The following is a 13,411-nucleotide window of genomic DNA, read 5'->3' as shown; positions in this document are numbered from 1 at the left end:
TCACACAAATTTCATTTAAGTAGTAAATGAAACAACTTGTTGTTCAAAATGTATATATTTTTTTACCTTTAAAATTATTTTGGAAAGAAATTCAGAAATAGCCAACGAATTTTAAGATTTTGAAAAACATACCTACATTCATTCAGTTGGGTGTCCAAAGGAGCGGGTGAATGCTAATACCCGGTTATTTACAATGTTGTTTCCAGTGATCACTGCCATAACATCTCTTTTGAGCGTGAGTGTCTTGAGTACGGAGCCCTAAAAAGACGTGAGCAAAATTGTACACCCCCCCCCCCGAGGTTTTTTTTTAGGATGATAGTTCTCATTTGATTAAGGCATGAGTCGTCAGCAAGTGGTTTGATGTGCATGACAGTCATGGTACCTACGTGTCAGGGCATCCCCAACGCCTAGATGTAAATATAAGTAATCATCACATCGGGGATTATGTAACTGAGACGATATCTTCCCCCTTGTTAATTGAAGATGGTGGATAGATTATCTGTTGAAATGATTTTCAAATGACCTTTTCAGGACAGATTAACACCGGTCTTGATCTCAACAAAAGAACCGGTCTGGAAACGTAGGAAAAACACTCGTCGTTCTAGTCACCATCAGTCGTGTGTCGTACCATTGTATGCTGTACTGATTATAAAGCCCTTCGGGACTACATTGTGAATTTGGGCAATACAAGTAAACTTGACTAAAATGTTCTTTGTTCTGGCTTTTCTTTCAGTAATACCCCATATTTTGATACCTCGTGAAAAACAAAACTGTTCTCATGGCTTGTTTTTATTTTTACCTTAAGAATAGGAAAACATTCTGCGAGGGGAAAAAATTACACCAGAGTAAGTAGCATATATAAACCATAGTCTAATTTATTTAATCACTCAAGGCAGCTGTGAGACTTTCCACTGTGGTGGTGGGGTGTGTGTGTGTGTCTGTGTGTGTCTGTGTGTGTGTGTGTGTGTGTGTGTGTGTGTGTGTGTGTGTGTGTGTGCGCATCAGTGGGAACAAGGTTGGAAACCCATAAAAAACACTGGTTGATCTCAGGCTCCCTGGGAAAGGATGGGAAACCTGCTTACTGAGTGTAACTTGTTCAGAAAAGGCCAGCAACAAACTTTGGATGCCATAATAAATATATTGATGGGTTTGCCTTTCAACCTTGGCAAACTAAGGCATAAATCGATAAATCTGCTTCATTTAATTAACATTTATCGCTATGTCATTTTTTTATCCATTCCATTCATCTATTATCCAAGCCACTTATTCCAATCGGGGTCGCAGGGATGCTGGAGCCTATCCCAGCAGTCATTTTTTTATACATCTCTAAATTCCCCGATTTAAAAAAAAAACCTGTCTTTTAACATCAGTTATTTGTCTTAAGGGAATTATCAAATAACCATACCTGAGGTAACCATATGATTTTCCAATCTCATGTTTATTCCTTCACTACTATTACCATGTAGTGTTGAAGGAGCAAAACAGTGGCACACTCAGCTCTCATCTGATAATGCCAAAGTTCAACAGATGACGAACAAACAAGAAAATTATTTATAATAAAATTAACATTATATAACATAGCTACACAGGGAACAAGTATCAAGTACATAAAATTAATGCATAAATTATCGACCGCCAGAACAATATTCCAGAGAGGTAATATAAAACTGTACATGACAATATCTTTGCAATACATTACAATATTTATTCAAATAAGGCAAAATAGCACCATGAAAAATTTCAATTTTCGTTAAAAAAAAAAAAAAAAAGATGACCCAAACCAACAAAGAAATAACCACCAACAGTTTTGACAGTAAACACTGTTTGTATTTCTGAATGGTGAAAGCACAGGAAGCACATCTCAGGGTAAAGTTGTACAGAGTTTTGTAGACAAGTCTCTGTTCAGAAAGTATCTGTATGGAAAAGATGGCGACTTCGAGATGGACTCATAACATACAGGTTGTGTTGTATTCATGTGCCTTCATGCCATTACTTTGGAACTGTGGTTTCACACCTATCACTTGTGACTCCCGTATCCCTACCTCTGTACCTTGCTGTTTTCCTTTTTCCTCCATTTCTTTTTTCCCCCTTCTACGTTCAACCTCACTGTGGTTGATGATTTAACAGAAACTATAATTGGTGATGATTCAGGGATCTTAATGATCCTCTTTGCCCAAAATCTTTCCCTTTTCTCTTTTTTTTACTTCCCCTTTAGTCATGTTTCTCCCTCTCAAACCCACTTTCCCATCGGCTAGCAAAGAATATTCTCGGCAGGAGGAGTCAGTCACATTGAGAGTGTGTTGCTTTGCGTTCATCTCTCTTTCAATATTCCTGTTCTGTTCGTTCAAACTGCTTCCCCTACTTCCCCTGATTTGCTGAGTTGTGGTGGCGAGGAGTTGTCTAGTTGGTCTCCTCTGAGTCCTGGATGTTCTTTATTCAGAGGAAGTTGTTGGAGATCTGCTGTTGGTGGTCAAATAGGTCCTCCACGTCACGGCTATAAGCATCCCCTGTTGAAGAGGGACAGAAGTAGTGAAAGTGTTATTGGGACCGGCTGATTCCAGAACATCACAGCCCCTTTCACACTTCCACACCCGCGTACCACACAGTCTACTGGACCTGGATCCAACCTGTGCGTGACCATTCATATACCATGCTACGATCTCAGGTAAATACTGGGTTGTCGCCGTTCACACGAGACATGAGTCAGCAAATTTAGTTCCATACATGTCATGGCAAAAGAGGTTGTTTTCGCATTTTGCAGTCGTTAAAAGTGGCTGTTTCAATATTTTTGTTTACAGTGAAGATTCAACATGGTGGACGGTGCAGACAATCTTTTTTTTTTTTTTTGGATTCTTCCCCTTTTTTTCAGTCATCTAGTACATTGGTAGGTTTCATTTTCACTGTCATCCATCCTTCATACTGGACATTCCATTCCATTCCATTATCCAAACCGCTTATCCTGCTCTCAGGGTAGCCGGGATGCTGGAGCCTATCCCAGCAGTCATTGGGCGGCGGGACTGCACATATGGCTCCAATTTGCCCCGTTTACAGTTAAATGCAATTAATGAGGATCAAATCAGCAATTCTTGTTCAGTGCGAAAAAAAAAAAACTTCATCCAAAACTGATGCTACAGCAGTCTCTCATAGTGAATTTAAATGTTCATTTCATAAACATACTGTCGTTTCTAGTGCTAGATTTCCTCTTCATGAATGCTTTGTGTCACAGCAGAGTGACTCCTGCTGGTAATCGCTGTAGGTTGTATTACAGGAAGTAACAGTTACCAACTAAAAAAATGCCAGTTTTATAAAATGGCCACTCAAATTCACTCTGATAGTCTGCTGTAGCATTATATTAGCTTTGGCTGAACCGTGGGGTGCTTTTTTGCACTGAAGAAGGATTGTGGATTTGTCCCCCATTAAAGACATTGATGTTTGCTGCAAGCTGGAGATGCATGTCCAGTGTGAAAAGGAAACCTACCTATATCATATCAGTAGTCAGTATAAAATAAGAGTAGATTTCAAAAAATATTAACTATTCCTTTATTGTAACAACAAGCTTAGAAATTTGTATTGAGTGACGTTTATGTCATACTAGTGCACCACCTACTAGTGTGATTATAACCAATGACGTTCCCTGATCAAAACCTGCATAGAGTATGGCTACAGTCACACGTGCAAAGGCCAGCGAATGACCATCACCTGCTGAGGCGAAATTCGTATCTTGTCGTGCTGAATGTGGGCAGTGTTGGATGTGATGCACACGGAAATCAGTTAGCTGGATTATAGTCCATTTGAGTGGTTGTCGGTTTTGTGATGGGGAAAATGTACACTGAAGTCCGGAGAAAGATAAATAAATGTTTTCACTTAATTGTCTCATTTGTACATGTTATCGTTATTTTGTGGACAAATACGGAGGAAGAACATTGGTTGTATACCGCGAATGTGAATTGATATTTCTGACATATTTTCCATTTATTTGCATTCAATGCCTGTCTCCCGGCTCACTGCTAGCCAGGCAGTATTTCTCTTGTGAGGCAGTTTATAGTTTTCACGGGCAATGTCGTACAGTACCGACTGGTTAGACACAGAAACAATCAGTCTCCTCCACCCTGGCTCACTAAGAAAACTACAGCCAAGTGGGGTCAACCACACACACTTCTTTGCTATTGATTGAGGCTGCGGATTCACAGGTCAAAGTTCGCCAAAGTTGAACTCCATGCGAAGCAAAGACGCAAATTTCTTTTGCCACCGAAAGTGAACGTTTTATTTGCCCCTTCGCTTGTACAGAATGGAAGCAAACGGGAGGCAAATATTAGCCAATGTTAATTTCACGCCTGTGTGACCATAGCCTAAACCCATATTCCCTCTTTCATACCAAAGCCGAGGAGTGTTGGATCTGCATAATATCCTGGTTGTAACTAGGATTGCTGACCCCTTGTTAATCCTTTCACATCAATGGGTTTTTCCCCATTGATTTTTCCAGTTTTCCCAAAAACACATGTTTTTCCTAGGTGGTTGCTTTGGTGCGAAAGTGGAACAAGTGAAAGAAAGTGGAGCAGTATAAATAAGATTTAGGATTCTAAGCACTGAATCAGTACCTGCATGGCAACCGAACATGTAAACACGGGCTCCGTCATACTTGCACCGGCAGCGCATGACATTGTTCTTGAAATCAGACTCAGCCATGTCCAGCGAGGGGTTAACCTCCACCTATACGGAGACGGACGGAGATGAGAGAGATGTGTTAAGTTTCACAGGAATAACATTTATGAGAGAAAATGTGGAACAATTGTATGGTTAGGAAAGAAACAGTTCATTGTAGTCGTGTAAAATTCCTTTCCTTCGTTAGCACAAATTATAAAAAGGCTAAGCAAGAGACGGTCTGTTAATTAATTATGGGAACAAGTGACTGAGCGTCCCTTCAGCACTTCAGAGAACTGGGAGACAAGCCACTTGCCATGGCACAGACAGAGGGAAGCCACAGGGCTGAATTTTTTCTTCTTCTGTGTAGCGCCTAAAATATAAAGTGGGGTTTCTGCTAATACATGACATCACTTTCTAATATTGTCTTGCCTAAGGAGAGAAAGGGCTAAAGATGATGATGGCACTTTGGTTGTGATTTGAGTTCAATCTATCTTTACAACTGTGCCACAGTTGGTTGTTTTCACACCCTGTCTGTCTGTAATAGAAAAGAAAAAAGAAAGAAAACCCTCACAAATGATTTTCCTTGAGGCACACATCAAACAGACCCCATGTTTAATAAAGTCACTCTTTCTTTTTTCTTTTTTTTTACATTTGAATTCCGTAGTTTCCATTTGAAGCAAAAGATTTAAGTCGGTAAAATACTCGTAATTATGATTTTGTTTCATACCGTTTCATCCCTAATTTGTCTGACGGCTATAAAATATATCCCACATTGCATGTTTAAAGGGGCCGATGATTTCAGCACATTTTACAGTCCCGGTGTAAAACACCATATTAACTTGGTTGCAACTGATGCCCTTTAAAATCCCTTGCAATAATATGAAACAAGGGGCCCACAGCCTTTTTTTTACAGTACAAATAACAGGTTTTCACTGTCATATAAAAGGCTATGAAGCCACACTGTTGATTTTTTAAATAACGGCACAATCAGGAGCAATCAAGCTGAGGTGGACGTGACTCATGGATTTAAATGAATGGTCCTAAAAATGGCTGCTGCCTTACATTTTTTGGCTCAGTGTCAAAGCAACACCCAGTTGCATGAAAGACAGGCAGACATCGTTACACTCCCTCAGTCATTCACTCCTAACACACATTTATGACCAAGTTAACTACCGTTGCTGCACCACTTTCATAGGAATCACAAAACGGTGCGGGGCCATATTGTCATGGCAACACTGTCTGTCTGGTTTATGTGTTTACATCTATTAAGGCGTGACTCAGCATGTGTGCATGTGTCCGCAGAACAGATGGACCCTTCATGTGCGTACTTTACATGGACATGCACAGAGAAACACAAGCACCTTGTATGCACGCACGCACGCACGCACGCACGCACGCACGCACGCACGCACGCACGCACACACACACACACCTTGTATGCACGCACGCGCACACACACACACACACACACACACACACACACACACACACACACACACACACACACACACAGACGATTAGATGAGACATCTTGGTGTTGTGTGTGTATATAACTCAAGTAAACATTGTCCCTGTCTGTCACCGTACTGTCAGGATTAAAGATAGAACAAAAGATGGGGGCAGGGGGGGGACAAGGACAGCGTGGTGATGTCACCCAAGTAGATGGGATGTGAAGAAAAAAAATGAAAACGAAGCAGAACAGAAGAGTGAAGAAGACATGACTGAAACGGCAGATGAGAGTGAGAGCAATGAACAAACATCAGTAACACTTTAAAATAAGGGTACATTAATTAACATGAGCTAATGCAATGACAAGCATTAACTAACAGTTAATTAACCCTTAACTAACCCCATTAACATTAGTTAATTCAGTAATAAGCATTAACTAACGCTAACCCTAATAAGCATGAAGTAACAAAAGTTAACAAATTTCTCTTGTTAACATTTATAAGGGGTTTACAGGTGTATTAAGGTACTAACTGTCAGTCAGTGCTTATTAGTGGTTATGAATGTACCCTCATTGTAAAGCAGCGGTCGGGAACCTATGGCTCGCGAGCCACATATGGCTCTTCCGGTGACGGCATATGGCTCCCAGACAATTTTGAGTTGAAAAAAAAAAATCAGTTTGGAACTGATTTTAAAATACTTGTGATATTTCTTAATAATACTGTGTCATTTTAAAGTAAACAGAAATTAGTTTTGAAGATAAATTTCACGGGTCACAGGTCACCCGTGGGTCGGGTCGGGAACCAATGGCTCGCGAGCATGTCCGGGTCATTGTAAAGGTGAAGAAATCAATTTTATCAGATAGCCAACTAGTTTATCCGCTTCAACCCTTTTAACGGAAAAGATGGCGAAAAGAAAAAAAGACGATGATTACCGTGCATTCCAGGCTGCGTGGACAGAGGAATTTGCATTTGTGGAGAGAGCAGGATCTGCGGTATGTCTAATATGCAATGATAAAATTGCATCGATGAAACGGTCAAATATAAAGCGGCACTTCGATACGCACCATGCTTCATTTGCATGGAAATATCCAGCGGGGGACAGCAGGAAAAGGGCATGCGAGGAGCTACAGCGGAGAGTGCAGACGAGTCAGCAGCAACTACATGTGTGGACCAAGCAAGGTGACGGGAATTCCGCTAGCTTTGCGGGGGCTTTGGCAATAGTAAGGAATGGAAAGTCATTCACAGATGGCGAGTATGCCAAAACATTCATGCTTGATGTGGCCAATGAACTGTTTGATGACTTCCCAAATAAAGACAAGATAATCAAACGAATAAAAGACATGCCCCTGTCAGCAAGAACTGTGCACGATCGTAGCATCATGATGGCAAATCAAGTCGAGGAAACACAAATCAAGGACATAAACGCCGGGACATACTTTTCTCTCGCGTTAGATGAGTCAACAGACGTTAGCCATCTATCTCAGTGCAGTATAATTGCCAGGTATGCTGCAGGTGACACACTGCGTGAGGAAAGCTTGGCTGTTTTGCCAATGAAAGGGACAACAAGAGGAGAGCATTTATTCACGTCTTTCATGGAGTTTGCTAAAGAAAAAAAACTACTGATGGATAAACTTATTTCTGTCTGTACTGACGGTGCACCCTGTATGTTGGGGAAGAACAAAGGATTTGCAGCGCTTCTCCGTGAACATGAAAAGAGAGCCATCCTAAGTTTTCATTGCATCCTGCACCAGGAGGCGCTTTGCGCTCAGACGTGTGGCCAGGAGCTTGGTGAGGTGATGTCGCTGGTCATTCGAGTGGTCAACTTTATTGTTGCCCGAGCTTTAAATGATCGCCAGTTTAAAGCTCTGTTAGAAGAAGTTGGGAATCATTATCCCGGTCTGCTTTTACACAGCAACGTGTGTTGGTTGTCAAGGGGGAAGGTGCTCAGCCGTTTTGCAGCTTGCCTGAGTGAAATCCGGACTTTTCTTGAAATGAAAGGCGTCAAGCATCCTGAGCTAGACAACACTGACTGGCTCCTGCAGTTTCACTATCTCGTGGACATAACTGGCCATCTGAACCAGCTCAATGTGAAAATGCAAGGTATTGGAAATACAATCTCATCCCTTCAACAAGCAGTGTTTGCATTTGAAAGCAAGCTGGATCTCCAGCAGCTAGCTGGCTTTACGTCCAATCTCCTGCAGTCATTCAAAGCACGTTTTGGAGAATTTCGTGCGCGCACTGGTCTTTTTAAGTTCATCACTCATCCACATGAGTGTGCAGTGGACAAAATCGACCTGACATGCATCCCCGGGGTTTCTATCGGAGACTTTGAGCTGGAAGTTGCTGACCTGAAGGCATCAGACATGTGGATGAGTAAGTTCAAGTCACTTAATGGAGAGTTGGAAAGTCTTGCGCGACAGCGAGCAGAGCTGGTGAGGGAACACAAGTGGACAGAAATGAAAAATCTTCAACCTGAAGACCAGCTGATTCTTAAAACTTGGAACGAGCTTCCTGTGACATACCACACAATGCAGCGTGTGAGTATTGCCGTATTGACCATGTTTGGCTCTACATATGCATGTGAGCAGTCATTCTCGCATATGAGGAACATTAAGACCAACCTACGCTCACGTTTAACTGATGGAAGCCTCAACGCCTGCATGAAGCTCAACCTCACCACATATGAACCAGACTACAAGGCCATCAGCAAAACCATGCAGCACCAGAAGTCGCATTAAAAGTAAGACATATTTAATTTATTATACGTTAAAAATACTATATGGCTCTCAGTGAAATATATTTAGAAATATTTGGCTTTTATGGCTCTCCCAGTCAAAAAGGTTCCTGACCCCTGTTGTAAAGTGTAAGCTAAACATTTCTTCCACCACTGACTGACCCATACACACAAACAACCCTGACAAAGCGTTATTCATTGGTGATAATCAAGCCATTTTTCTGAACAGCAGCCCTAATAGTCTGCTTTCTCTATAAATGTGGGTTCAAGTCACGATTCATAAATATTATGTACACACCCTTCAACGTACACATGAAAGCCAAGAGACCCCCGCCAGGACGCATTAGGCCTAAATTATAGGCTCTATTACAGCTTTTTATCTCATTTGCCCCTTTGAAGGTTGAAATGCAAACCTTTGTTTTTCCTCCCCTTTGCCTCATTAACTTATGGCTTTCACACTCAATTTAGGAGGAAGTCTAAGCAACTAAAATTAACGATGCTATTACACCGTGACATGTTGGATTATTTTCATTTTGGTTAAATGGATTGTTTTAAGAATTGTTAGGACTGTTGACTTTTGCTTTAAATAGCAATGTATGGTATGTCTGACTTCAGAATTAACTCTCCTTGAGTTATTTTTTTCTTTCCTAATTTTTTTTGGCATTTCTGCTTTATTTGACAGTGACAGTAGAGAGAGACAAGAAAGGTAGGGGAGAGAGACAGAGGATGACACGCAGCAGAGGGCCCGGGCTGAATTCGAACCCAGGCCACTGTGGTAAGGACTCAGCCTTGATATGTGGTACGCACTCTACCAGGTGAGCCCCAATAGTTGTATTTTAATGGGGAATTTTGTAACATATTGTGCAATGACTCCTGACCTGGAAAATGTATTCTCCGGGACGTACGTCGGTGATGTCAACCCACTGGCAATCAATATCATGGCGGTAGGTATCCCAACATCCAACAGAAATTCCCTGCTCACCCATGTTATAGCAGGAAAACCGCTTTTGAAGACCTGGGAGAAACAGACAGATACTTGGGAGTTTGGCTGTAGCTAAAGAGTGCGAAAGCATTAATGTGTGAAAATGTGTGTTACACAATGGGTATATTGAGGTATGCTGGGTTACAGTGGTTGGTGGAGGGACGTGTGATTTGAGAGCAACTAAATTTAGTTTAAGTTCACAAATGAACTTGGCAAAGAGGTTTGAAAATGAAACTCATAAAATGATCTGAAATGTTGAAAAAACATGTTTTTCTTGGCAAATTTTAAACGATTACAAGGAATCTTGAGGCACATTTGATAAGGAGCTGTCCACACTATTATTTGTATTGCCAAGGTCAATTTAGGCTTGGCCCCTGTTCTTGCTGGTCCTTTACTGGACAACTGCCACTACAAATATGGTCAGCACTCATTCTGACTTTTGGATTTGCATGTCTTTACAATCACATCTTTTATGTGGTCTTCAGTGCATTTACTATGCACAATGATGTGTGGTGTATATCTTTAGGGTACATGTCTTATGAATTTGTCGTAATAATCTTTTTTTAATTTTTTAACATTTTTCCCCCCCTTTTTCTCTCCAATTGTATCCGGCCAATTATTCCACTCTTCCGAGCTGTCCCGGTTGCTGCTGCACCCCCTCTGCCGATCCGGGGAGGGCTGCAGACTACCACATACCTCCTCCGATACATGTGGAGTCACCAGCTGCTTCTTTTCACCTGACAGTCAGGAGTTTCGCCAGGGGGACATAGCAGGTGGGAGGATCACGCTATTCCCCCCAGTTCCCCCTCCCCCCTGAACAGGCGCCCTGACCGACCAGAGGAGGTGCTAGTGCATCGACCAGGACACATACCCACATCCGGCTTCCCACCCGCAGACACGGCCAATTGTGTCTGTAGGGACCCCTGACCAAGCCGGAGGTAACAAGGGGATTCGAACCGGTGATCCTCGTGTTGGTAGGCAACGGAATAGACTGCTATGCTACCGGGATGCCCTCAATGTGACTATCTTGACAAAGATTGGTAACCAATACCAATATGATGAATATGTGTCTTACCATCAGGACAGTAGGTGTCCTCCAAACAGAAGCTGGCCTTGTGACCCTCAGCGATCCTGGTTCCATTTAGGGTTAGGAGGTCATAATGGGTGAACACCTCAATACTGTGGTAGTGCCTGAAAAAAGCAAAGAGAAAAAAGGAAGGGAAGAGGAAAAGAGGAAGTGAATTAAGGAGAGGATGTACACGCATGGCACGAGCACTGAAGGAAATGCTAACCGGCTAACCAAAGTTAATGGTAATTTCAGGGCTGTTAGTATTTTGTACTTCCGCTTCATCTTAGTAAGATAAAGATCCGTCCTCCCCATTGTCCGCAATGTAAAAAAGCCAAACTTATGTTGCCTTCAATTCTGTCTGTGATCACTTATTTTGTCGTTCAACACAAATGTATAACAAAATGCAGGTGTTGTCACTGGCACAGCTTTATGTTTCTGTTGTTAGGTAACTGCAGGAATGTAAAAAAGTGATTTTATTGAGGATCACGTCTGCCACGCCTGCAATCATACATATATCCATCAAGTGCACGGACCAGAGTTTCCTCTCTCAAAGACTGCAGAAATCTGGATGCAAAATTAGAGCCTTGTAATGTAAATTGTAGCCCTCTAAATATTAAAAATAAAGATTTTCTAAACACCTTTGAAGGTAATAACTTTTGTTGACATAGTCCGTGGGGTTTAACAACAAACTCTATGTCTGCATGTGTGAAATTATGAATGTAAAACCTGTGTCTGTTTACATGGAAAACTCCACAGCAGGGGCGGACTGGCAACAGAAATCAGCCTGGGAATTTGCTGTCAAGTGGCTCCATTTTGAAACACCAAATTTTAATGACACAACGGGCCCTATCTGACACCAGGTGCCAAGCACAGTGCAAGCGTCATTGCTAGTTTCAGATCGACGCAGTTGTCATTTTCCCACCAGCGCCCATGTTGTTTAAATAGCAAATGTACTTGCGCCCATTTGAGCACCCATGGGTGTGTTGGTCTTAAAATGAGGTTTGGTCAGGCAAATTGTTGGCGCATTGCTATCTTGAGGCAGCGGAAAGCGATTGCACCACTGACCAACAAAAACCTGGTCTAAAGTCAATGGCGCGGTATTTACATTATTTTAGGGCCGCATTATTAAGATAGTAACATGGGCCTACATTGGCAGGTGCATAATGTGCAATATTTTGGCAAATCCGCCATTACAATAGCAATCCACCAAGGTGAAAGCATACCTGGCTTTTAAAGGGAATGGGAGATGACGATCAAATGTTAGCTTAGTTTTGATCTTCCTCTCACTACACAATCATTCCTAGCACAGATTCTACCAAAAACGTAAGCGAAACCATGTATTTGCTGGCCAGGAAGGTTGTTATTGGGCTGTGGCTGAGAAAGACACTGAGTTGTGCTTCTCTTTTTGGTAACACAGAACCACAACCACCAAGATAAGAAGCCAGGCCAGTCTGGGCCCAGTCATAGCTGTGACTCTTAACAGCTGGGTGTCCAGTAAAAGGAGTTTTTTGTCAGCTTCATTTTCAAGTGGATTAGACATACTGCTTACTGTGTGAAATTACAGACTTTCACAGGCCATTTGTTATTTAAGGAACAAATCTCAGATATACCAGTGCTACTCTTACGATCCTGATTCAGTTGCAGCGTCTTATATATTTAAGCTCATTTTCAGCTCGTACTGTAAACAGTCATTACTTTAACATGGAATGGTTATTTTCTTTGACGTCTCTGATTTCCCTCATTCCAGTCTATAATGTATGGCTGGTCCGGATGCTGGTGCCTTTCAGTTCCCACACAACACCATGTCTCTCACCATCTGTCCCAGGCTTACCGGTGACACTGGTGCCATGTCCAGCTTTCTCTGTTGGCTCTGGGACGGAAGTCTGCTCGGCCCAGGTTCATGATTCTGGAGGAAAAGCGCAGAAGGCGGCGGTGGCCATAGGGCCAGTTCATTCTGGCAGCGGAGGAGGACAGACAGTTCTCTTCATTGGCGCAGGACAACAGGTGGAGGGGTCGGTCCTCCAGGTAGGCTGTCTCCTGGACAAGCTGGGCATCCAATACCAGGTCAGGAGCAGCTGCAGAGATCAAGAATGAATGTTTAATGGTCAGCCATTGTTTTCATAGATAGCAATGATGTTTGTAAGTGCACAGTGACATTGGGCTCACTTTCTACGCAAGTGACCCCAGCAGCTTTGCCCTCTCCTCCTCTCGGGCAGTAGACCTGTGTGTTGCGACGACACTGCTGGATAGATATCTCTGTACCATCACAGTGGGTTCCACTAAGAACCATATCCCTGGCATCTGGAGAGCCAGACCAGTACCAGGTCTCCTGCACAGAGAAACAGAAGGTACACACACACATACACACACACACACACACAAGTCAATTTTGAGAACTGAGTTGTGAATCTATGATAAGCGCAGATCACAGAAGTCTAAGGAATAAATGCACAAAGAATGACAAAACTTGTCGAAATAAAAGGAACATATAGTGCCAAAATCAATAAATCCCATTTTTCATGGCAACAATCAAA

The 13,411-nt window shown here is 42.2% G+C and overlaps 1 protein-coding gene across 1 annotated transcript in view; it reads right to left on the bottom strand.

The window, feature by feature from the left end:
• Positions 1-1,733: 1,733 nt before the first annotated feature.
• Positions 1,734-13,411, bottom strand: part of LOC130112643 (lysyl oxidase homolog 4-like) — a 30,485-nt gene continuing 18,807 nt past the window's right edge. Inside the window, exons 10-15 of the mRNA XM_056280096.1 lie at positions 13,044-13,206; positions 12,709-12,952; positions 10,884-10,999; positions 9,705-9,841; positions 4,599-4,710; positions 1,734-2,507 (exon numbers count right to left, since the gene is read on the bottom strand). Of these exons, the coding sequence (XP_056136071.1) occupies positions 2,437-2,507; positions 4,599-4,710; positions 9,705-9,841; positions 10,884-10,999; positions 12,709-12,952; positions 13,044-13,206 (843 nt within the window). The 3' untranslated portion in view covers positions 1,734-2,436. The remainder of the gene's footprint in view (positions 2,508-4,598; positions 4,711-9,704; positions 9,842-10,883; positions 11,000-12,708; positions 12,953-13,043; positions 13,207-13,411) is intronic.

This window comes from Lampris incognitus, chromosome 5 (genome assembly GCF_029633865.1).
Source record: "Lampris incognitus isolate fLamInc1 chromosome 5, fLamInc1.hap2, whole genome shotgun sequence".
NCBI classification, from domain to species: domain Eukaryota; kingdom Metazoa; phylum Chordata; class Actinopteri; order Lampriformes; family Lampridae; genus Lampris; species Lampris incognitus.
This window is presented reverse-complemented; position numbering and strand designations above follow the sequence as displayed.